Source organism: Misgurnus anguillicaudatus, unplaced genomic scaffold (genome assembly GCF_027580225.2).
Source record: "Misgurnus anguillicaudatus unplaced genomic scaffold, ASM2758022v2 HiC_scaffold_31, whole genome shotgun sequence".
Lineage (NCBI taxonomy): Eukaryota > Metazoa > Chordata > Actinopteri > Cypriniformes > Cobitidae > Misgurnus > Misgurnus anguillicaudatus.
This window is the reverse complement of record NW_027395281.1, coordinates 3,513,436-3,538,103: the sequence shown is the minus strand read 5'-3', so window position 1 is coordinate 3,538,103 and position 24,668 is coordinate 3,513,436. Positions and strand designations below refer to the sequence as shown.

The window sequence follows — 24,668 nt, the reverse complement described above, 5'->3', positions numbered from 1 at the left end:
CAAAAGGGGATCGGGCATTCTCCGTTATAGCCCCCAAAATGTGGAATAGTCTACCAATGTACATCCGTCAGGGACCATCATTAGTGATCTTTAAATCCCAGCTAAAAAACTATTTTTTTTAGTTTGGCCTTTGAAGAGGAGTGATTGCTGGTTTTTATTGGGTAGTCTGTAAATGTATTATGTGTTTAAAATGTTTTATTCCTTGTACTTGTTATGGGTTTAATGTTTTTACGTCGATTAGTTAGTGTGTGCTATATAAAGTGTGTCTATGATTTTCTTTTTTAAATTGTGTACAGCACTTTGGGCAACATAGTTGCAGAAAAATGTGCTTTATAAATAAATAAGTTGAAGTTGAAGTTAATAGCGTTGTCTATCGGCGGGACAGACACATCAAACAAGTGTCATTCAGTACAGAGGGACAGGGGACAGCTTTCACAATGTCTCTTTTTAACCCCTACTGGTGAAAAATGGAACTGCATGTCTTACATTTACACTCTTTTTCTAATAGCGTTGTCCATCGGCAAGACAGAGACATCAAACAAGTGTCGTTCAGTACAGGGGGACAGCTTTCACAATGTCTCTTTTTAACCCCTACTGGTGAAAAGAGGAACTGCATGTCTAACATTAACACTCTTTTTGTAATAGCGTTGTCTATCGGCAGGAAAGACACATCAAACAAGTGTCGTTCAGTACAGAGGGACAGCTTTCACAATATCTCTTTTTAACCCCTACTGGTGAAAAGAGGAACTGCATGTCTAACATTAACACTCTTTTTGTAATAGCGTTGTCTATCGGCAGGAAAGACACATCAAACAAGTGTCATTCAGTACAGAGGGACAAGGGACAGCTTTCACAACTTCTATTTTAGCCCCTACTGGTGAAAAATGGAACTGCATGTCTAACATTAACACTCTTTTTGTAATAACTTTGTCCATCGCCGAGACAGAGACATCAAACAAGTGTCGTTCAGTACAGAGGGACAGGGGACATCTTTCTCAACTTCTATTTTAACCCCTACTGGTGAAAAATGGAACTGTAGTTCTTACATTAACACTCTTTTTGTAATAGCGTTGTCCATCGGCGAGACAGACACATCAAACAAGTGTCATTCAGTACAGGGGAACAGGGGACAGCTTTCACAATGTCTCTATTTAACCCCTACTGGTGAAAAGATGAACTGCATGTCTAACATTAACACTCTTTTTGTAATAACTTTGTCCATCAGGGAGACAGACAAATCAAACAAGTGTCATTCAGTACAGGGGGACAGGGGACAGCGTTCACAATATCTCTTTTTAACCCCTACTGGTGAAAAATGGAATTACATGTCTAACATAAACAATCTTTTTGTAAAAGCGTTGTCCATCGGCGAGACAGAGACATCAAACAAGTGTTGTTCAGTACAGGGGGACAGGGGACATCTTTCACAACTTCTATTTTAATCCCTATTGGTGAAAAATGGAATTGCATGTCTAACATTAACACTATTTTTGTAATAGCGTTGTCCATCTGTGAGACAGACACATCAAACAAGTGTCATTCAGTACAGGGGGACAGGGGACAGCTTTCACAACTTCTATTTTAACCCCTACTGGTGAAAAGAGGAACTGCATGTCTAATGTAGCACCTCTCTGCTCTACTTAACTAGAATAAAAATGTATTGCTTTAAAATAAAAGGAGGTGCCTCTATAGGTTATGATTAGGTTTAGGCTAGTTCTAGGTTCAGCATTGAGGGGGGAGTAAATTGACAAGGACAATGTGTAAGAGTGGAAGAAAAATGCAGTAGCTTTATTACAGCAATAAATTATTTAAAATATTTCATTCTGATCACAAAAGAGATAACCACAGTTAAATATTGAGAAATATATAATAATAATAAATACACATAAATAAATAATAAAATAAATAAATAAGAGCTCTTTTCCCAAAGTTTCAAATAAAAGCTTTTCAATAAAATGATTAAAAGAACTGACTTGCCATCCAGTGTTCCAGCTCAGTGTTCCAGCTCAATAAAAAAAACAATCGGAATTTGGGATAAAACAACAGAAGTCTTCTAGCCTCAACAATATGTAGACAAAATATGTACAACAAGGAATGGTAAGATGATTCAGATTTAGAAAAATAGTTAGATTATATTACAAAAGTATAATTTTTCTTAAAAGGGTTGTCAATAACTTCTAATTACATTTCAAGTGGAGTCTCCAGAATGACAAACAAACCCGTCCCCTAGGAGATAACTGCACCAAAATAACAGTCTTTTCAAATATATTCAAAAACAAACCAGTCACCTAGGAGTTGACTATAACAAAATTAAAGTCTTTTATTAAACACTTTCAATATAATGTTTATATAAAATATAATGTAAACAACTTTTTGTTCTTGCTATATTTATATTTATTCTGTGTATTAATTTGTATATATTTATATAGTTATTGACCAATCTAATATTAAAGTTATGGTCTTAGTAACCAAACTTTAAGGTGGGTTACACTAACATTAACACTCTTTTTTTGGAACTGCATGTCTTACATTTACACTCTTTTTCTAATAGCTTCGTCCGTTAGGGAGACAGACACATCAAACAGTGTTGTTCAGTACAGAGGAAGAGGGGACAGCTTTCACAACTTCTATTTTAACCCCTACTGGTAAAAAGAGGAACTGCGTGTCTAACATTAACGCTCTTTTTGTAATAGCGGTGTCCATCTGCGAGACAGAGACATCAAACAAGTGTCATTCAGTACAGGGGGACAGGGGACAGCTTTCACAACTTCTATTTTAACCCCTACTGGTGAAAAATGGAATTGCATGTCTAACATTAACACTCTTTTTGTAACTGAATGATATTTGTTTGATGTGTCTGTCTCGCCGATGGACAACGCTATTACTAAAAGAGTGTTAATGTTAGACATGCATTCCATTTTTCACCAGTAGGGGTTAAAAAAAGATTGTGAAAGATGTCCCCTGTCTCTCTGTACTGACCGACACTTGTTTGATGTGTCTGTCTCCCCGATAGACAAAGTTATTACAAATAGAATGTTAATGTTAGACATGCATTTCCATTTTTCACCAGTAGGGGTTAAAATAGAAGTTGTGAAAAATGTCCCCTGTCCCTCTGTACTGAACGACACTTGTTTGATGTCTCTGTCTCGCCGATGGACAACACTATTACAAAAAGAGTGTTAATGTTAGACATGCAATTCCATTTTTCACCAGTAGGGGTTAAAATAGAAGTTGTGAAAGCTGTCCCCTGTCCCCCTGTACTGAATGACACTTGTTTGATGTGTCTGTCTCGCCGATGGACAACGCTATTACAAAAAGAGTGTTAATGTTAGACATGCAGTTCCATTTTTCACCAGTAGGGATTAAAAAGAGATATTGTGAAAGCTGTCCCCTGTCCCTCTGTACTGAACGACACTTGTTTGATGTGTCTGTCTCCCCGATGGACAAAGTTAATACAAAAAGAGTGTTAATGTTAGACATGCAGTTCCATTTTTCACCAGTAGGGGTTAAAATAGAAGTTGTGAAAAATGTCCCCTGTCCCTCTGTACTGAACGACACTTGTTTGATGTCTCTGTCTCGCCGATGGACAACACTATTACAAAAAGAGTGTTAATGTTAGACATGCAATTCCATTTTTCACCAGTAGGGGTTAAAATAGAAGTTGTGAAAGCTGTCCCCTGTCCCCCTGTACTGAATGACACTTGTTTGATGTGTCTGTCTCCCCGATGGACAAAGTTATTACAAAAAGAGTGTTAATGTTAGACATGCAGTTCCATTTTTCACCAGTAGGGGCTAAAATAGAAGTTGTGAAAGCTGTCCCCTGTCCCCCTGTACTGACTGACACTTGTTTGATGTCTCTGTCTTGCCAATGGACAACACTATTACAAAAAGAGTGTTAATGTTAGACATGCAATTCCATTTTTCACCAGTAGGGGTTAAAATAGAAGTTGTGAAAGATGTCCCCTGTCCCCCTGTACTGAATGACACTTGTTTGATGTGTCTGTCTCACCGATGGACAATGCTATTACAAAAATAGTGTTAATGTTAGACTTGCAATTCCATTTTTCACCAGTAGGGGTTAAAATAGAAGTTGTGAAAGCTGTCCCCTGTGCCCCTGTACTGAATGACACTTGTTTGATGTGCCTGTCTCACCGATGGACAAGGCCGCCTTAATGCACGGGCTTACCTGGGCTGAAGCCCAGGGGCCTCCCAAGTTCAAGGGCCTCCCAAGTTTGCGTTCATGACGAGCTGAAAATGTCATATTGTTTTGTAACTTGTCGGGTTTTCTGTCAATCACTCTAATTGCACGTTACATGGCTGCTGATTGGTCCGTTGTAACTTAACGTGAAATAAAATGTCAGACGTAACATATTTTTTATTCCGCGTAATGTAATTAAGTGCGCGTTGTCAACTTGACATTCCTGCACGTTAGACTGAGTGTGACAGAGAAACGGGAAATAATCCACCAACAAATGAAAGAGTCATTTCTGAAATTTCATAATAAGCACTAGTGAGGTGCAGGTCTCTCTCTCTCTCTCTCTTTCGTGCGCGCGCTCGCTCGTTCGCTCTCTCTGTGCTTGTTCAGCTCTCTGGCATGCAGAAGTCTCTGACCCGTGCACAAGAAACTGTGCCGCTAAATTAAGAAAGGAGTTCCCGCATATAATGCTGTTAGTTGTTATAAAGTTTAAGTTTACTCGCGTTTATATCAGTGACGCGTGCGCAGCTGGAGCGATGTAGTTTGACGCGACGTCAGCTCACAGTACACACATCTGTTGGTAGAAAGACGAGAAAGAGACGCAACGGTAAAGGTGCAAGTCTAAGAAAGTAAAGAGCGACAAGACCATCTCAAATGATCATCCCCTGATAGCACCAGTCATATTTATAATCTCCTTATCTTAAGATCTTATATACAGGTATGTTCCCTGTCTGTCTTGTGCATATTCATACTTGGTCGTTTTACATGCTTATGTATGCATAAATACTAAATACAATGCATCTTCAATAGCCTACAAAATAAACAACTGATTAAAAAACAAGATTCTGTCTATAAAGACTTATCTTTTGTTATCATTAATGCATTTAACAAGATTCTGTCTATAAAGACTTATCTTTTCTTATCATTAATGCATTTTCACTTTAAAACTAACTTTAACTTATTATATTTTTAAAACTGTGGTGAGCATTTAGTTAGTGAGTGGCAATTTTCTGCAAATTATATTCCAAAAACTATATAAACATGAAGCTTATAAACATATAAACTTTCACACATTTTGGTTTTATTATCATCACAAGTTGTGTGTGTGGTTGTTAAATAAAGTGTCTTGTGTTTATGCTCAAGTGGACTCAGTGATATGTTAATGACAATATTATGGTGTTTTCTGGCTCAAAGAGGGAAAACTCACTGTTGTATGTCTCGAAAGAAACTAATGCATTTTGTGATGTAGATTACCTAGATAATACACTTAAAAAAGAGACTATAAATCGAGGGGAAGGGGGGCCTACAAAACCTCTTAGCCCCGGGGCCTCACATTAGGTTAAGGCGGCCCTGCCGATGGACAACGCTATTACAAAAAGAGTGTTAATGTTAGACTTGCAATTCCATTTTTCACCAGTAGGGGTTAAAATAGAAGTTGTGAAAGCTGTCCCCTGTCCCCCTGTACTGAATGACACTTGTTTGATGTGTCTGTCTCGCCAATGGACAACGCTATTACAAAAAGAGTGTTAATGTTAGACATGCAGTTCCATTTTTCACCAGTAGGGGTTAAAATAGAAGTTGTGAAAGCTGTCCCCTGTCCCTCTGTACTGAACGACACTTGTTTGATGTCTCTGTCTCCCCGATGGACAAAGTTATTACAAAAAGAGTGTTAATGTTAGACATGCAGTTCCATTTTTCACCAGTAGGGGTTAAAATAGAAGTTGTGAAAGCTGTCCCCTGTCCCCCTGTACTGAATGACACTTGTTTGATGTGTCTGTCTCGCCAATGGACAACGCTATTACAAAAAGAGTGTTAATGTTTGACATGCAATTCCAATTTTCACCAGTAGGGGTTAAAATAGAAGTTGTGAAAGCTGTCCCCTGTCCCTCTGTACTGAACGACACTTGTTTGATGTCTCTGTCTCCCCGATGGACAAAGTTATTACAAAAAGAGTGTTAATGTTAGACATGCAGTTCCGCTTTTCACCAGTAGGGGTTAAAAAGAGATATTGTGAAAGCTGTCCCCTGTTCCTCTGTACTGAATGACACTTGTTTGATGTGTCTGTCTCCCCGATGGACAACGCTATTACAAAAAGAGTGTTAATGTTAGACATGCAATTCCATTTTTCACCAGTAGGGGTTAAAATAGAAGTTGTGAAAGCTGTCCCCTGTCCCCCTGTACTGAATGACACTGGTTTGTTGTTCATAGGACATTTTACAAAAAAGCTATTACAAAAACATCAAGTTAAGAAAAAAACAAGAAAACCTGCACTTTCCCCACGGCCCCTTATTTGCGGCTCCACAAATAGAGCGCTTCTCCAGCACAATTGAGATTGTGACGGCTTCTGCGGGTCAGTGGTTATTATATCGACAGAAACCATTGTTAATGAAGGTTGTGAAACATTATCAGCTTTGCTCTTTTTATAAATATGTTTTATTTTGGGCTCATTGCCGTTCAGTACTGAATGTGTCACGAATGTCCAAAACAAAACTAACTTTACCCCGTTAAATAAGCGCTGTGTCTCAAGGCTGACGCTACATATAGGCGGAGTAGGCAAATGCCTAGAGCCTCAAGCTCGCAGGGCCTCCATAACCATTAAATCCATGTATGCTAGTCCGACAATCACAACTGACAGCAACAAATAAAGTTTTAAGGTGAGTTTGACTTTATGTGGACCCGCTAGAACCGCAGGCAGATGACATCCAAGTAACGCGAGAACGATATGATTTCTTGAATATCTTTTGTGGTACTTTGATGTCATTCACCTGTCGGTTCTTGAAGCGTCGCATGAAGTCGAAGGAGCCTAGCCTATATGATGAACAGTATTCAGATCTCTGCAGCTGACTGACTTTAAGTGACACTGAAAGCAGCTATCACATTCTTTTGTTTCCTGCTAAGCGAACCGGCATGGAAAGACAGTGCAGCACATGATGCATGTATTTTAAATGATTGTAATGCATTGTTAAAATAAACTTGGCTTTGTTCTATGTATCAACATAATTTCAGGAAAGATCAAACCTGAGCGCTGCTGACTCTGTTTAGACACTTTAAATGCATGTGCATGATAGCATTGCTGACTATCAAAATAGTCAAGTTAAAAAGGTTTGTATTTAAAGTCAAACAGCAAACAAAACTGCCGTTATTAAAGTACCTAAATTAAACTGTATATCTTGTAAGTCCTTTACACATTTTTTTAGTTTTCAAATCATAAAATCATGATATATATTTATTGAAAAATTATTCAACAATTTAATTATTCTGATTAGTAGTTTGTCTGTTTAACTTCCAGTAGCAGCTGATTTGTATAATTTGTATAATTATTAAAGTGTATATAAGGTATTGTAAAAATAATAGGATGTGTTCATCTATAGTTTTTTATGGTTAGGGTTTTATAGTGTCTTTTTAATTTTACTTTGGGGAATGCAAATCTGTTATCCTGTGTTATCTGAAAAATTGTGGATTTTACCTGCCTTAAAATGTTTAACACACATGTGGTTTTGCATCATTTCAAATTTTTAACATAAATTTAATTAATTTGTTAACTTTATAAAAATTTAAAGTAATGGGTAAAACATGTATGATAACTTTAATGCTTAAATTATTTCTTATAGGGTAGGAAAAACACTTTTTTGACATTTTCTCTCAGCATTATTCTGAAAATTAGAGGGATGCCAGGGGTCTCCAATATAAATTTTTCCTAGGGCCTCCAAATATCTAAAACCAGCCCTGCTGTGTCTACAAAACAAACAGGGTTTAGACTAATCCAGAACTAGGCCTAGGTATTCGGACATTGAAGTATTTTTTTTACAAAAAAAACTTACAAAAACATACACACATACAGACGGTTTCAGCAGTAACAACATAAACAAGCGCCTGTCGCGGTTTGCACGTAACTTCCGGTAAAGTCCGCTAAGAATAAATAACAAAGTTCTTTAAACGTAGTTTATTTATATAACAAGCAAAAAAAACCCACATAGATTACCTAGGAAACCAAAACATTTGTTATTTTCGACGAGGCATTTGTTCAAGAGATCAGTTTAGCAACTAGTCAGACCATTAAAAAAAACGAAACCGGAAGTAAGGTTCAGATCCAGACGTGTATTACGTGCGTCCGATGAAACCGTCTATATATATATATCTCAATGCAAGATATTTTTAAATGAAGGCACTCAAACATGGGTTAATATCACTATAAAGTGCCTTTGAGACTGTTAATCCACTCCCCAAAATCTAAAATTTTCCATTGAACTTCATATGTTTTGCATTAAGTATAAGCATATTGGTCAAGCTCCAGCACTTTTTATAAATTAACTGCAAGCAGATACCATACAAATGAACTTCTAAATATGTCCACCCTGTCATGCTAATTCAATGTAAAATCAATATTAATATATTAATGTTATTATGTTATTATTTTACAATGACAGGATGGACAGCAATTTCGGGTACACATGCAAAATGCTTAATATTATTATGAAAATTGAATATAAATTATTAAAATGTTTTGTTTATCTTGTTGATGATAATAAGAAAAATCTAAAAGTTTTGGAATTTATTCACTTTTTACAGTTAGCTGGGCAGTGTCCGGGACATGCAAAAATCGCATTAATCCAATCAAAGAAAATGGTATAAATTGGGAAAAACATATTTCAAGAGACTTATCATTGTACTTGTATGTGTGCAAATGTTTGGCCATTTAATAAAACCGCAGACATTCATTATTTTGGATTATATTTATGATGACTCTGATGAGGACAGCAAAAGCACTTTATAGTCATATTGACTCTACATGCATTGACTGAAAACATCATGTTGTACTTTACAGTTACACCAAAGCATGAAGCAGAAGCTGATCGGAGCAATATAAACTAATATAAAACTAAAGATACATTCATACAACTGTCACAGTTCAAACAAGCACATTTCTGACACTAAGCCTGTGTAAATAGTTAGATATTATTGTTTTTACTGAAAACATCATAAGATGGATACTGACATAAATTTCATACAGATTACATGAGTCTTCAACAGGTTGAGCGTTGCTGTTGCTGGCATTCAAGCTAAAAACTGTCAGAACCGTCAGTTCAGTTCATTTAAATGTTTGTGCTATTAATGTTTATGCGTGTACTCAGCGCGCCGCCATTGTTTGTTTACATTGCCGGGAATGGTGCGCTGTAATTTCTGGAATGGATTTATTGCGTTCTGTAAAAAAGGGGGAGTGGCGTTTATCGCATTTTGGGAAAAAAGGGAGAAAAGATGACAGAATAACACGGCAGATATTGGATTTTGCGTAAAATTAAGAATTTACTTTTAACTACTGACCTGATATAATACTGATTTTAGCTGTAACTAATTTTTTTCAAAAATGCAGTTTATCGCGTTTTGGAACCAAACTCTTCATATACAATCCAAATGAGTGAATGACCTCGATTTAACTGCTAGTCATCCATTACAGTGTTTTTCTCTGGACCCATTGTAACTCAATGCTGTCGTTGCTACCTCCTTTAAAACACAGAGTCGCTTAGTGCAGCGGTCTAACAGCGCACATCAGTGTCAACATTTAAAAAAAAATCTAAATTAAAGAAGGCAGGAGTTGAATTCTGTTCATGGCCAATCAAATTAAACGGCCAAGCAAGAACTAATCAAATGAAAGAAGTTGGGTGTTTCTTAAGACGAAACACCAATTCCAACCAATCACATTATAGAGCTGAGCAGAATTCCAACAATAAAATAAAAGAAGGCGGGAGTTTGTGTTCACCATGTTTGAGCATTGGTATAGTGCTTTACACATGAATGCATATTGTTTTAAAGCTGCATTACAGAAAATGCATCCTTATATTTTAAAAAATACAGATATTACAAGTAATGAAATGACATTTAAAGCTAAGTTTGTGTTCTACTACTGTTTTTTAGTTAGACTTTTAGTCTCTCTGTGTCTGTTGGTTTACTAACCTAACATTTAGTGTATAGAAACTAACACTTAGTGTACTTCCATAGGTAGCTTTATTTTAACTTCGTATTTCACTTATAAAACAACAGTCCTATCAGAAGAGAGGTTCATGAATATAACTTATTAAAGGTCAAAACCACCTGTTCTTAGCAGAGCTCCTGAAAGAGGAGCTGTAAAAATATATACAGAATTTTTTTGGTACTTAAACTGCAAATATATATTATTAAGTACATCATTACCTAAAATAAAACTCTAGAAAGCTTAGTAATATGGGAGCTTTAACACATTATGTGCAATTTTCTGTTGATTTTTTTTGTTGAAAGTAACACAAAATGTGTTGTTTCAATAATAACACAGAGTTGGCGGAATGTGTATGTGTTTAACACATGTTAAAGTGTAATGACACAATAAATCAGCATTAACTGAATTAAAGAGAATGTAATCAGTGCATCTGATGTTCAAAGTTAATAAGTTAAGCGACCTTGGGTACCATGAAAGGCGCTATTGTAAGGTACCACCCACAAGCCCAACGACGGATGCAAGTGGAGTGGGTGAAGGGGTCTCGTGTTCATTCCTTCCTCAGAGCTTCTACAATAATAATTCCATTTATTAGGTTTCAATTGATTTATTTTACCTTGGTAGTTAAATTATAATCTGACTCCAATTCATAAATTATCAATATTATTCTGATGCTGATCATAATTTATATTTATTATTATTATGTTTTCATTCTCTTAATTATTTAAATATACATAGAGAATAAGTTATAATCCTGAAGGTGCTAAGGCAGTTCCATACAGCTGGGCGTAGAGGCATTCTCCTTCTTACTTAAATTAAAAGTAGAGGTTTCTCCAAAACACATTGAAAATAAGAGGATCCATCTATAGTTTAGGTTGAGGCATTTCTCCATCCAACCTATAAAGTGAGGCAATTATACACATCATATTTTTAATAGAGGTAATTTTCCTAATCTAGGCCCCCTTCGGTATCTTTCTTTTAAATACTTAGAATACAAGAAAAGACTTGACAAGTTTAAACTGAGTAAAGATTAACAATTTATTTTGCCAGGCAGGTTACACTTAAATCAATAATTTGGTTATTCAAATCAATCAATTACAAATATATCAAAACATTCACTAAAAGATCAGCATAGAAAAATGAACGTTTCACAAAATACAATTCATACCTGACAATTAAAGACACATAAAGTGGTCTAGAAAGATTCTTGTTAAAGATTTCTTCCATGATGTTTGAATACACACACCCAAAGTGTGGGGAAGATTCTTGCTAAAGAATACTTCCCAGAGTCTCTTGCCAAGCCACCTTATATACACAGAATGAGACAAAGAATAATAACATCTCAAAACAGGATTTGGTTGGTCGGTTCTCGTGACCTAAAGGAGCACCAAATGGGACTGTTAACCATCTGTGATCTAGATCTCCTCATGAGTTGACACCCATCACAGGAGTACAGATTATGTCTTTAAGTTTTAAACTTTGATATACTTTCTCTTAACATTATAGAAATTAGACCTTTTTAACCGAGGTCCTGACTCTCTGTGGTCATTAAAAATCCCAGGAAGTCCTTCGAAAAAGAGTAGGGCTGTGGCCCAGCATCCTGGCCAAACTTGCCCATTGGCCTACTAATCATCCCTCATACTAATTGTCTATATCACTCTGTCTCCTCTCCACTAATAAGCTGGTGTGTGGTGAGCGTTCTGGCGCAATATGGCTGCCGTCGCATCATCCAGGTGGATGCTGCACATTGGTGGTGGTTGAGGAGATTCCCCCATTCATATGTAAAGCGCTTTGAGCACTGAGAAAAGCGCTATATAAATGTAACTAATTATTAACCATTGCACCATCACCTTTAAAACAACACCAAACATGAAGATGAAACCTTTGTAGCATCAAAACATATGATATACCCAATGTTACATGTTTTTAGTATATTTCCAGTAACCAAAACCTTAAGGGAGAAGAGAGAGGGGGTGAAATACAGATCAGTTCCTGGGTATCTGTGACCCCTGCGGAGAGAGACAACAGGTCTCTCAAAAATAGACACAGAATGTGTTTATTGTTTTATGGTCCAGCTCCAAAAACAAAACTTGTCCACCTGTCCTACGCTATATAAGTCTAAGTTATAATAATTATTAATAAATAGCTTTACAGTAAACTTACTGGTGTTTCTGGAATTTCATTTGTAGAGGAAAAAAAGGAGGAAATCATGCAGCGGACCAAACCCATGTGAGATAAGAATGAACTTAAAAAGCATTTTTGCCCTTGTAGCAGTACGGCACCGAGTGGGTACTAGAATTGATTAAGATTTACCACACTTTTACCAGATGACAATATACGATCGACTACGCCACCCTGGAAACCCAGGGAAATAGCCCTAAGGGCACACAGGTTCGTTCTGAGTGGGTGTTTGAGAGGACATGAGGCAGGTATAGAAAAAGTAGAAAAGCTTTATTCGTCAGTTTTCAATAAATAGTTGGAAATTTCCCTTTAAAATTTAGACTGGCATTATAAACATGATCAACAACATCAATAAGAAGCTACTCAAGACACAAACACAACAATTCTCAATTTTAAGAAACTCAAGAGCAGAGGTATCTGGAGGTCCAGGCCGCCGCCAAATTTGGAAAACTCCCCCAAATAATCCACTACAAATACCCACACGTGAAGGGTTAAAATGGTAGAAGACACACAGCACTAAGTGTGAATACACCACACCAATGGCCGCGATGCTTGCATCCTCCAGAAACCCCCTAGCTCCTGTAACAAGACAAAAACTGAGCACACAAAACATGAATACAATCAAAAAAAATTAAACAAATCAAATAATTCAAGGGTCTAACCACTTTACATAATTAGGACCCAATACCACAAAACAAATTGACATTAAAACAATTAAACATACATACGAAGAGCTTCAAACCAATGGAGTTAAATAGACTGGGGCCAGATGAAACACCCAACCAGTTTGCACAGTCAGAGGAATAGCGGGCACAATACCCGATAGCAACGTGCAGTCGAGTCACAACGGTTGCTAAGGGGATGAACGTCGAGGCAAAACAGCGACGCAGTCGCAATTATACACTGTCACAGTTCAGCATTGGCACGCTCTGGCGAATAGCCCAAAGGCTCTCAGTTATGCAGGGAAGTCCTGCTGAGCAGAAAGATAATATTAAAAACAGAAACAAATTAGTAACACACGAATCTATAAGGGTACATACCGCAGAATGATCCCGCCGCACAAACCGCTTTGCAGTCGCGCATCATCTTGCAGTGCAACAGTTCAGTAATGAACACCATGCTGTCAATGACATGCTATCAATGCCACCGAAAACAAAAATGTAAATTATTGGCCACGGTCAATTTTTTTGCTATAAAGAAAACCGGCTACTCATACCTGTGTGGCGTATGCAGCCAACACACAGCAGACGAGGAAGCCAGCTTACAGTCCAAGCCTGCGGCAACCACGGATGACGCCACAAGGCCGATACCAAGGCTGTTTCTCAATATGCGTTCTTCAGCGATCTTGCGTCCTCGTGTCCTCGCTCTACGTCATCATTAACGGTCGAAGTTCATTCCAATTCTCAAGAACGCAAGGACAGAGGACGCATGAAAATACCCGGATGTGTTCTTGATATCGAGGATGCATCGAGTGCAGCCTTGCTGAAATCGCTTTACGCCCCAGAAGTCATTGCGGCAAAACTTCCGAGTTCGTTCTTCCCAGGTCACCTGGCAAGACCGATCTCCACGAGGACGCAAGTCCGTTCTTTGCGTTCTTGGAATTGAGAAACAGCCCAAGACGCATGCCATATGACAAACACACATATCAACCAAGAAAGGGGCGGGGGCTTAAATAAAGCACAGGTGAATGATATCCTCACTAACGAATTCAGTCACCCTGCTACACCCTGTTTGCATTTGTTTTACACAGTTGCTTTAAGTATATCTTCATATTATTTATATAACATTCTTTGTGTTAGGGGGCAACCCTCAGATGGGGCCTGAACTATGGAGCGAATATTGTGCCATAATTATACAAACAAATACAGCATTTTGCAAACAAACTCAATCTGCTTTGCAAAGGGAAAACTCGACTCGCAAACAAACAGAAAACGCTTTGCAAATAATAAAGGCAATTTGAGAGAAAATGCAGAGGTGTTACAAATATGTACTGTGTTTTGTAAATGTGATCACAGCAGCCAAAACCAGCTTGACTAGGCTGGAAGCTTTGCCAGCTTGGCTAGGGTGAAAGTAGCAGGTTTAAAGGAACACGCCCACATTTTGGGAATTTAGCTTATTCACCGTATCCCCCAGAGTTAGATAAGTCCATACATACCTCTCTCATCTCCGTGCGTGCTGTAACTCTGTCTGACGCAGCCCCCGCTAGCTTAGCTTAGCACAAAGACTGGAAGTGGGTGGCTTTAGCTAGCATACTGCTCCCAATAAGTGACAAAATAACGCGATCATTTTCCTATTTATGTGTTGTGATTTGTATAGTCAAACCGTGTACAAATAACAAGGTGATATGAGACACAGCAATAACAGTATACATACTGAGAACTATATTCTCTGAAGACGAAGCACTGCCGCATGGGCGGAGTGATTTGCACAATTCTGACCGAACTCTCTGCTCCTCACCAGGGGCTTCTCGTGTGCTGCGAGCAGATCACTCCGCCCATGCGGCAGTGCTTCGTCTTCAGAGAATATAGTTCTCAGTATGTATACTGTTAAAAGATCGCTGTGTCTCATATCACCTTGTTATTTGTACACGGTTTGACTATACAAATCACAACACATAAATAGGAAAATGATCGCGTTATTTTGTCACTTATTGGGAGCAGTATGCTAGCTAAAGCCACCCACTTCCAGTCTTTGTGCTAAGCTAAGCTAGCGGGGGCTGCGTCAGACAGAGTTACAGCACGCACGGAGATGAGAGAGGTATGTATGGACTTATCTAACTCTGGGGGATACGGTGAATAAGCTAAATTCCCAAAATGTGGGCGTGTTCCTTTAAACTGGTCCTCCTAGCCTGACAAGCTAAGACCAACTATGATCCTGGTTGGTTGGTTACTGTTGCTTGAACCGGCCACTCTGTCCAGACAGCCGATGTTGGGTTTATTGTGTCCCTACCACACTCTTGCTCCAAAGAGTTTTATTTGTTATCCTGCATCTTTTGATAAGCATTGTAAGTTGAATTCAATGTCTTGACACACAGAATTTGTTTACTATTAACAAACATTTATTATTATTAACACTTTCAATAAATTCAATGAGATTAACAGAATGAAGCCCAGCAAGTTAAATATGTCTTTATTCAGTTGCTGGCACTGCCAGGAGTGATATGTAAGTTAAAATGCAGGGCCTTTTCAGGGAGACTAGTTGAAAATGCCTGAAAAAGTTGAAACAGCGCCATCTGCTGTTTTGAATTGCATGGTCACATTTGTGAGAAAGTTATGGCCAAATTTGTGAGAAAATTATGGCCACATTTGTGAGAAAATCATGGTCACATTTGTGAAAAAACCATGATCACATTTACAAAACACAGTACCACCTCTGCATTTTCTCTCAAATTGCCTTTATTATTTGCAAAGCGTTTTCTGTTGTTTTGCGAGTTGAGATTTCCCTTTGCAAAGCAGATTGACTTTGTTTGCAAAATGCTGTATTTGTTTGTATAATTATGGCACAAAATTCGCTCCATACTGAACACATTGATCTGCTTTCAAAATTGAAAACCCAGCTCAAAAGAAAAGTTGTAGTGATTTAATAATTAGAGATGTGCAATCGTGATTTATGCTAAAGTGTGACAATTACAGTTTTCTATATGTAAGTGTGATTTAAATTGTATAAATCTGCAAATATTATGGCGTTTAATGGAATTTAAACTTAAGGGTTTTTCGGACAAGGCTGAATCCAGCTTTGTAAATTCGCAGTTTTTTATTGACACTATTATTTTCTCTGTATTGTAGATTTTATCTTTATTTATTGTCACTTCATGTAGTTCTGGTCTTTTTTTACTTTAGAAAAAGACCTCCCACAAAATTAGTTAAAATGTATGAACCCAAATATTCTTTACAGCCATATTACCTTTTGTTATATATATAGCTAAATGTTGTGCTATATGAAGAGTTACCACTAGGGGGAAACAGTGTTCTGTATTTGGGTGAGTTCTGTACTGAATAAACTTTGGTGTTTCGAATTACTTCATCACGTGACATTTGTGTTTCGAATCACATTTCGGAGCACGTGTTTCGAAACATCTACGCTTCGGGATCTCGACAGAGTGTCGAAACGTTAGTTTCGCGGCAGCATCTCTAGAATAAAGTAGAAGAAGTGAGTGAATCTTCAAACAGCGTGAGTGTTGCTCAATGTGTTACGATAAAATTGTTTTATATACATTCATTAGTAAGCAACATAATACATTTTATAACATAAATTTTACCATTAACCAAAGCTGCTCATAAAAGACGTACTAAGGCCTACATTTGAATGGTTTTGTCTTCCTGTGGCAGAATGTGTAGGCTAATGTTTGCTGAGAAACTACTTTAGGAATACATTTTTTAACACTCCGTTTTCTCTCATAACTCTGTTTTTCAGTTTATTTTGATTGTATATCATTCTCACAGAAACTAAAGAAACACAATAAAGATCCATCACACATTAGTCCGAAAAAGAGAAGAGCGCGGCCCCTCCCTAAAAGTTGGGCTGCCTATGAGGAAGCACCGCTTCTTTTAACCGCTTCTTTTAAAGTGGGAAGCATGGCGTCAGTAAGAAGCTGGATTTTTCTTCTAAAATACGTTTAATGAACTTACAGGCGACAAAGCTGTCATAATTTTGAAAAAACCACACAAAGGTAAAACAAAATTAATACAGATGTGGAGTTTAAATCGCTAATTTTTGTTTATTTTTGACTGTGATTTGTGTTAAAGTGAAACCGAAAGTATTCGCAAACATTACACTTTCTGCTACAGGAAGACAAAACCATTTCAACATGTAAGTGATTTAATGAACAGCTTTGGTTAATGTTAAAATGAATGTTATTAGAGGTAATATGGCTGTAAAATATATCTGTGTTCATATATTTTAAGTCATTTTGTGGGAGGTCTTAAATAGACCGTTACTAAGTGAAGTGACAATAAAATAAGATAAAAACTACAATATAGAGAAACTCATTTAGCAAAGATCCGTAGAGAACACACCGGGACTATTTGAGGGCTTTTTGCCTTATATCCATGTCACTCCGCAATATCAAACACTACTCGAGCTTCCGCACAAGCTGACGCGGATGACTGTCACTCAGCGTGTTCTCATTTTGTTGCCATAATCAAGAAAACTGGTTAAACTTAACATTCAGCGCTATAGTTTTGTATATTGTAAACGAAAGTTCTTTGAAAAGAGTGAGCTCTTCAACAGTAATTAGTCAGGAAACAAAAACTGTTTAACAGTAAAGGTATGCGAATCATGCGAGTGCTGTCTTTTATTGTGGGATGAATTAAATACAAACGTCAACCCTGCATTACAGTACCTGAAGTTTCTATCATAATATATTATTTTTAATCTGTATCTGTAAATGATGAAAGATAAATTGTGTCTTTTTTGTTAAAGTAAAGAGTGTGCTACTGTATAACTGAAATAAATAAATGATCTGAAAGGAATACAGAGTTTGGTTAATCTGCATGCCAATATAGTTTTAGCATTTAGGCAACTATAGCATATTTAAAAAGAAATTAGATTTCTATAGCTTATCTGTGGCTCATTTTCTTTGGATATTTAACACACACATTGTGATCTCCAGGTTATGACTGTTTTCATCAACACATCAGTGCTGAACTTCACCTTTAAGATGAGAGAAACTGAGAAACTGAGGTAAGAGTTGCTACATGAAGTCCTTTGAAAGATGCATGAAGCTACAGCTTTAAGTCTGAGTCCTTGTCACTTATGCTAACTGCAATGTTGAGTCTGTGGTTTATGTACTGTCATCTATGTAGAGTCCTATCACTTGTACTGATTGTTTTGTGGTTTGTATATGTATATCTGTTTTCTACTGTTCTCTCATGCAGCTGCATGTGACTCTCGTCCTGGGCAAATGTCCGACGAATATGAATTTGTATTGTGTACTTTTGTTGAAATTCTGTAATGTGTGAAGCGACCTTGAGCTTGGGAAAGGCGCTATATAAATTAAACTTATTATTATTATTATTATTATTATTATTATTATTATTATTATTATTATTATTGTTGTTGTCTTTAAAGTCTAATGTTTCTGTAGTAGGGATGCATGATCTTGATTTTTCATGGACGGTTTTTACACCGATTTTCTTAACAAGCAAATTGGCCAATTCGGATTCGATTTCCGTTTTTTTTTTCTTATCAAGCAACAAACAAGAAAGAATGAAAGTATACATAAACAATATGTTTATTTGGTATTTAACAGGCTAAACTTGGTTTGGCTATTTAAAACAATAACTGTAACCAGGGCTTTACATTAACTTTTTTGCTCACCAGCCGAAGTGGCTAGTTGTTTTCCAAAGTTACTAGCCACTCAGCATTTTCACTGGCCACAATTTTGTTGCTGGTAAAATACATTTTATATGATTAAACTTGACTTTGGCATCCTAAAATGACTTTAATACGAGCAAATTTACTTGGTTTAGCTAAATTAGATGCTGATTGAATTTCAAATTCAGTCTGACCACCCAAATTAAGACAACATTTATTAGCTGGTATATAGCAGGTATATCAGTATAGATCATATCATATATTTAGGTGCATGAAAAATATGCTAGTAAGACATAAATAGATTAACTTTGAATGAATATATTAAAAGTGGAGCAGGGGTAGTGAAGATTAACTGAAAAGATAGACACAAAACCCCTCGACAACCACTTTAAATATTTATTAACAACAGCAGTAAATACTGTCAAGAAATGGACATGAATTTTACTGTCAACTTCTTTTATGCAGATTGTATTTTATAAGCTTGATTGTGGTTTCTGTTAAAAGTGTTTTAAGACTTTTAATGACAAATGTCAAGAGGGCATTATTGTTGCCCAAATTAGCATACATTAAAATGATGCGTGAACCTCTCAGCTGGCGGGTTTCCTTTGACTTCATGTGCATCCAGGTATGCGTGGAATTTCTATCCGCTCTTGCCCTGAAAGTGTGCACGCAATTTATATGTCTTCAATCACTTCCATGCAATTGTTTTATCTTTCCCAGTTTGCGGATCATCCAGTAATAGTATTATTTATTTATTTATTTATTTATTTATTTATTTAATAATAAAAGATAATGAATTTCAAACTGAACCAATCATATTAATAAGTACATATGCATATAAATAAATTTATATAATACGTAGGCTATAGAAGTATTATACTTAATACAATAATAGCTAGATAATCCAATAGTTTTCTTTATTTAATGTACTTATAAAAGACAATGAATTTCAAACTGAAGTTACTGAACCAATCATATTTTTATTATTATATAAGAACATATGCATACACTGTAAAACAGTTAACTTAACTCAAACCATTTAAGTAAACCAGTTGCATTAGACCATTTAAGTTTTAAAACCCATACATTTAAGTACTGTGAACTTGAGTCATGTGCAATTATGCACTTATATTTAAGTAGTGTGAACTTAAATATAAGTGCATAACTGCATATGACTCAATTTGTTTAAGTTCACAGTACTCAAGTGTATGTCTTTTAAAACTAATGCAACCGGTTTACTTAAATGGTATGAGTTGAGTTAACTTTTAGGTTTTACAGTGTACATTTATATAATACTTATAGAAGTAGTTTTTTTTAACACAGTGCCTCGCCCTCGACCAATCTGACTCCTTCACGCGACTGGCTGTTACTGCCTGCACTTTCAACTGTCCTCGCGGCTGCTGTAACTTTCACTTTCTGTCTTAATCTACTCTATAAAACAAAAAGGTCATATTGTCTCTGTGCATATAGACGAATTAGATAAATTAATAGAAACAATACAACTTCAAATTCAACCTTGAGCTATAGCCTACCGAGGTTGTGGAGGCTCGACGCCATCGGAGGTTTTAACTGCGGCCAGCACTCCCGTGCCTTATCAGCCTATATAAAAAACAAAGATGCTGCAGCCAGTGGGGGCTGGCTGCAGGATGACTCAAACTCCTCGCGCATGTTTTATCAGACAATTACTCAAGATTTTGCATCAGTACAATTTTCGGGAAAATTAGAGCAGGTTTCGGAATTAAGATTTTGCTTCAGTATAATTTTCGGGACAATTAGAGCAGAATTCGGGACGGCAGCTTAGATTTCGGGACGTCTGGTCACCCTACGCTGGGTGCAGAGTGCTCAGGGGAGTTGTAGTTTCCAGTTTCACATTGCGCATTGTTTATCATTTCGCATAACTTTTAAGAAAACTACAATTAAAAAATTTAATTCAACCTGCCAAAGTGGCTAGTGGGATTGGCTGTCTTACCCGCCACAGCCGAAAGCTACCAGCATTTGGCAGATTGGCGGGTGTTAATTTGAAGCCCTGAGTGTAATCATCTAAAATTAACAGCAGTAACTGTGCGGTAGGCTACATTCAATACAAACATAAGTGGTTAAATGAGACCATGACATGGATGGTTGAGTGAGGGTTGATGGTCTTGCCTGTTTTGCATTATGAACAGACTTTTCATACTTATTGTGTTCTATCAGGTGATGAACTTAAATGTCTGACCAAGTTTGTTGTGGTGAATGCAGGGCTCTCAGGTTTTATTTAAAAGTTTGGAGTGAGATAACATCTGTTAGGGGAGGAGCCCCTCTGCCCCACCAAATTCTCAAGTTTTGCTAGCAGTTCAATGTTACCTTTATTCATAACTGACCAGCACAAATATTAATGATAACAATTGGTAAGTCTGATAAAAGACAGACAAATTTATCCAAATTAAAGAAATTGCTCTACATATTAAAAAATACAAATGTATCAAAATTCAAATGAAATCTGTATTATATACAGTAGGATTGCAGCACTTGCCATCAGCGTGTATTTTAAGCTGTGTTTAAGAGAGAGATAAGGTTACATGTTCAGTACTACATGGCAATAATAATGAAATGCATCTTCAGTCCTTTCATTAATTTCAGGAAGCCTCTACGTTAGTTTCAGGTAAGCTAAAGCTTCTGATTGCAAAGCATTTGGAGAGTTTTTTAATAAATCAAGCATAATTGAACACGTATTTGGCTATATTCAAGAAACCTACGTTATTTACAGCATTTATCGGATCTTGCTCTTCTAACTTGCACTCTGTGCGTGCACGCGCCGCGCATCCACGTGATTGACATCAGAGGACTGCGAGAAAAACTCGAGACAGCTAAACTCGACAGATAACTTCCCTGCGCCTCGTCCATTAATTGTATATAGCAGGAAAACTTAGTCTCTTAGAAATTCAAGGAGTGAGTGTGTAAACTGACTGAAATGCGTGTCTCTCACAGTGAATGCGTGAGACTTGAGAGCCATGCGAATGTACTGTTGTTTCTACGCAATAAACTTGTCCTTTACAGACATTGCAGCTTGCAATCTTAATGTCCTGCGCACAGATTTCGAAATGCTTTTACACAAAAGACATGTTTGCGAATGATAAAAATGTAGTCTGTGCACGCGGGGACACTTCCGGAAAAATCGTCCGAAAAAAAATTACAAAAAACGTCCGGTTGCCGATCGCGCAAAAACCGGCCGGTTCCGATCTCTGGCCGGTCAACCGGTGCATCCCTATTCTGTAGTGTCCACCGTCTGTCTGCAGTCAATCCCTTACACATGCACTGTTGTCTGGTTATAATGTCTGCTCCAAAGATCTTTGTTTTTTGTGTCATTAATAACAGATCAGGATCACCTGTATTCAGCTCTGTGTCTATGAAGAGTGATAACTCCTTCGGTGTTAGACCAAACTTCAGTGAGAAAACACCAACAGCTACTAAAAGGTATTTCATGTGTTTCTTATTGATGGTCACATTTAGACTGTGTTAAAGGTCAGCTGAACTTTGTTTGTACCTGTATTCAGCTCTGTGTCTATGAAGAGTGACATCTCCAAAGATAATGGACCAAACTTCAGTGAGGAAACACCAACAGCTACTAAAAGGTATTTCACATGTTTCTTATTGTTGGTCACTGTGTTAAAGGTCAGCTGAACTTATTGTTTGTGTGAAAAAAACTTTACTGAACAATTTTTCTACCATGTCAGTTTGTATAAGTGTGGATTGACATGAGAAAGTGTTGCTGTAGTGTCCACCGTCTGTCTGCAGTCAATCCCTTACTCATGCACTGTTGTCTGGTTATAATGTCTGCTCCAGAGATCTTTGTTTTTTGTGTCATTAATAACAGATCAGGATCACCTGTATTCAGCTCTGTGTCTATGAAGAGTGACAACTCCAAAGATAATGGACCAAACTTCAGTGAGAACAAACCAACAGCTACTAAAAGGTATTTCACGTGTTTCTTATTGATGGAAACACTTGGACGTTGAGGCAGATTGTCGTGCCAGTGCAACGCCATTGCTACAGAAACAGTGCAGATAATCCAGAACATGGCACAACGCTACAGGACGCACAGATCGTATCTGAAAAGTTGTGATACACAATGTAGGCAGTGAGCTAAAATCAGATTTGGAAATTTATGAAATTTAGCAGAAAATTGAGGGGCATCTTAAATCCTGCAATAATTATTTACATTTTACTCAAAAATAATGGTATTACTGACAAATACAGCATCATATCATATATCGTTGTGTCAGTGTTTTGTCTAGATATAAGTTTTATCTGTAAAGTATTAAAACACGCAGAACAGCTGCAGATATTATTTATTTTATTAAGAATTGTATTGTTTCTTCACTAGCAAAAATTTATTGTTCATTACTGATGAATTATTTGTAGAAATCCATGTAATGAATAAAGGTTTTACTATGAACAGCACTTGGCTTCAGATAAGCAGCAAATTTGATCATGTATTGTTTGAATTATGAAGTTGATTTAAGCTGCATTATTTTCCATGTAATTTATTTGTTTATGTTTGTATTTTTAGAAGTAACCAGAGACCGGTGACCTCAGTAAATATTGGTTCAGAAATTAACCGATGGAAAGCATTAAAAGAACAGCGAGGAATAAAGAGTGATGAGGAACTGGCAACTTTTCTGATCAACAGGTGAGTACACAACTTTCAGATAGTTGTGTCTCAGTTTAAATTGTGTCTCTTATAAATGTTGTGGCTTATGTGGAAAAAACACATACTGTATGCACATGAAATAATAACATTATTAATAATGAGATAATACTAAGATTTCTCTAATAATCTAATGCTTTTTTAAACAGGCATCAGTATGAGACATCAGAGGCAGACATTCAGAACTCTGAATGGATCTTCAAGGTATAGAAAAAATATTTCCATTAATACAACACATTGATTATTAAGTTTCACAGACTTACAGAAGTAAAGCACTCAACAGAATCTTTAATTCTTCTCACAGAGCCCATACAGTAAAACAAGAGCCCAAAACTAGGTTATATTATTTAATAAGTTGTTTTTAATTGTTAATTCTATATCATTACCACACTGGGGCCAGGGGCCCACTTTTATTTTGTCTAAAGTTGTAATAATTTAAATAATTACATATTTCAGACCTTTGGTGTATGATCCATCCCTTTGTGTCCCCCCCAAAGAAAATTCAAGATGCAAAGCAATCTTAATCTTTTAGAATTTTAATTACACCAAAACAGAAAATATTTTACAAAGTTTTAAGTTGGTAGCTTTTTTACTGATGTTTGATTGCACAGAATATGTGATCAATTAAAAATGTCTTATTTACAAATGTCATTTGTTTGTTTTTTGTCGTGTTTCGTTAACCATTCTTTTGTGGCCCAAACGTATCTTCTGGGGTGTATTCCAGAAAGCAGGTTATGTGACTTACCCGGGTAAGTTTAGGAGTAAGAAAGCGGATAACCTCTGCTTTCGGTTCCAAAAACGGAGGTTACTTTCGGGTTATGTAAGTAACCATAGCAACTGACTCTCATTTTAGTTAATGAAACGAGGCTCCGGAGGATGTCTGCGCATGTGTGTACTTATGATGAGCGTGCAGCAGGCGTGGAAGCATATATTTTGCATAATATTACAATGTTAAAGCATTTATTTTAATACATTTATAGTCGCGAATATTTATTGCTGTCTTAAAATATTTATGATATTTTCTTTAAAGAAACATTTTTTTTTAATAACATGGATTGATATTTGTGATTGGACTAATTACGATACATTTTTATTAATAATGGACATAATTAAATGTATCCATATTTGTGTTTGGACTAAATACTATACCTTTAATATGTTCATTATTAATATATCTCCAAATATCAGGGGATGTATGAAACACATTTCCATCAGTTAATTAATGTTAACAATAAAGTACATTTCCATATCAATTTTGTCAATTCATAAATAACATAATCACTCTCTTTCACTTACTAGATAATTTTAGATGAATCTAAAGT

General features: G+C 36.6%; 1 protein-coding gene across 3 annotated transcripts in view; it reads left to right on the top strand.

Annotated features, from left to right (window-relative positions):
* The window catches only part of LOC129452697 (NACHT, LRR and PYD domains-containing protein 3), a 224,675-nt gene that overhangs the window by 76,765 nt on the left and 123,242 nt on the right, over window positions 1–24,668 (top strand). Inside the window, exons 1-7 of one of the 3 annotated variants that reach the window (XM_073865353.1) lie at window positions 16,407–16,514; window positions 17,956–18,026; window positions 22,014–22,112; window positions 22,193–22,270; window positions 22,513–22,611; window positions 23,209–23,328; window positions 23,496–23,550. The exons of the other annotated variants lie outside the window; for them this stretch is intronic. Coding sequence (XP_073721454.1) covers window positions 17,959–18,026; window positions 22,014–22,112; window positions 22,193–22,270; window positions 22,513–22,611; window positions 23,209–23,328; window positions 23,496–23,550 — 519 coding nt within the window. The 5' untranslated portion in view covers window positions 16,407–16,514; window positions 17,956–17,958. Of the gene's footprint in view, window positions 1–16,406; window positions 16,515–17,955; window positions 18,027–22,013; window positions 22,113–22,192; window positions 22,271–22,512; window positions 22,612–23,208; window positions 23,329–23,495; window positions 23,551–24,668 lie in introns of those variants that run through there. 3 annotated transcript variants of the gene reach the window in all.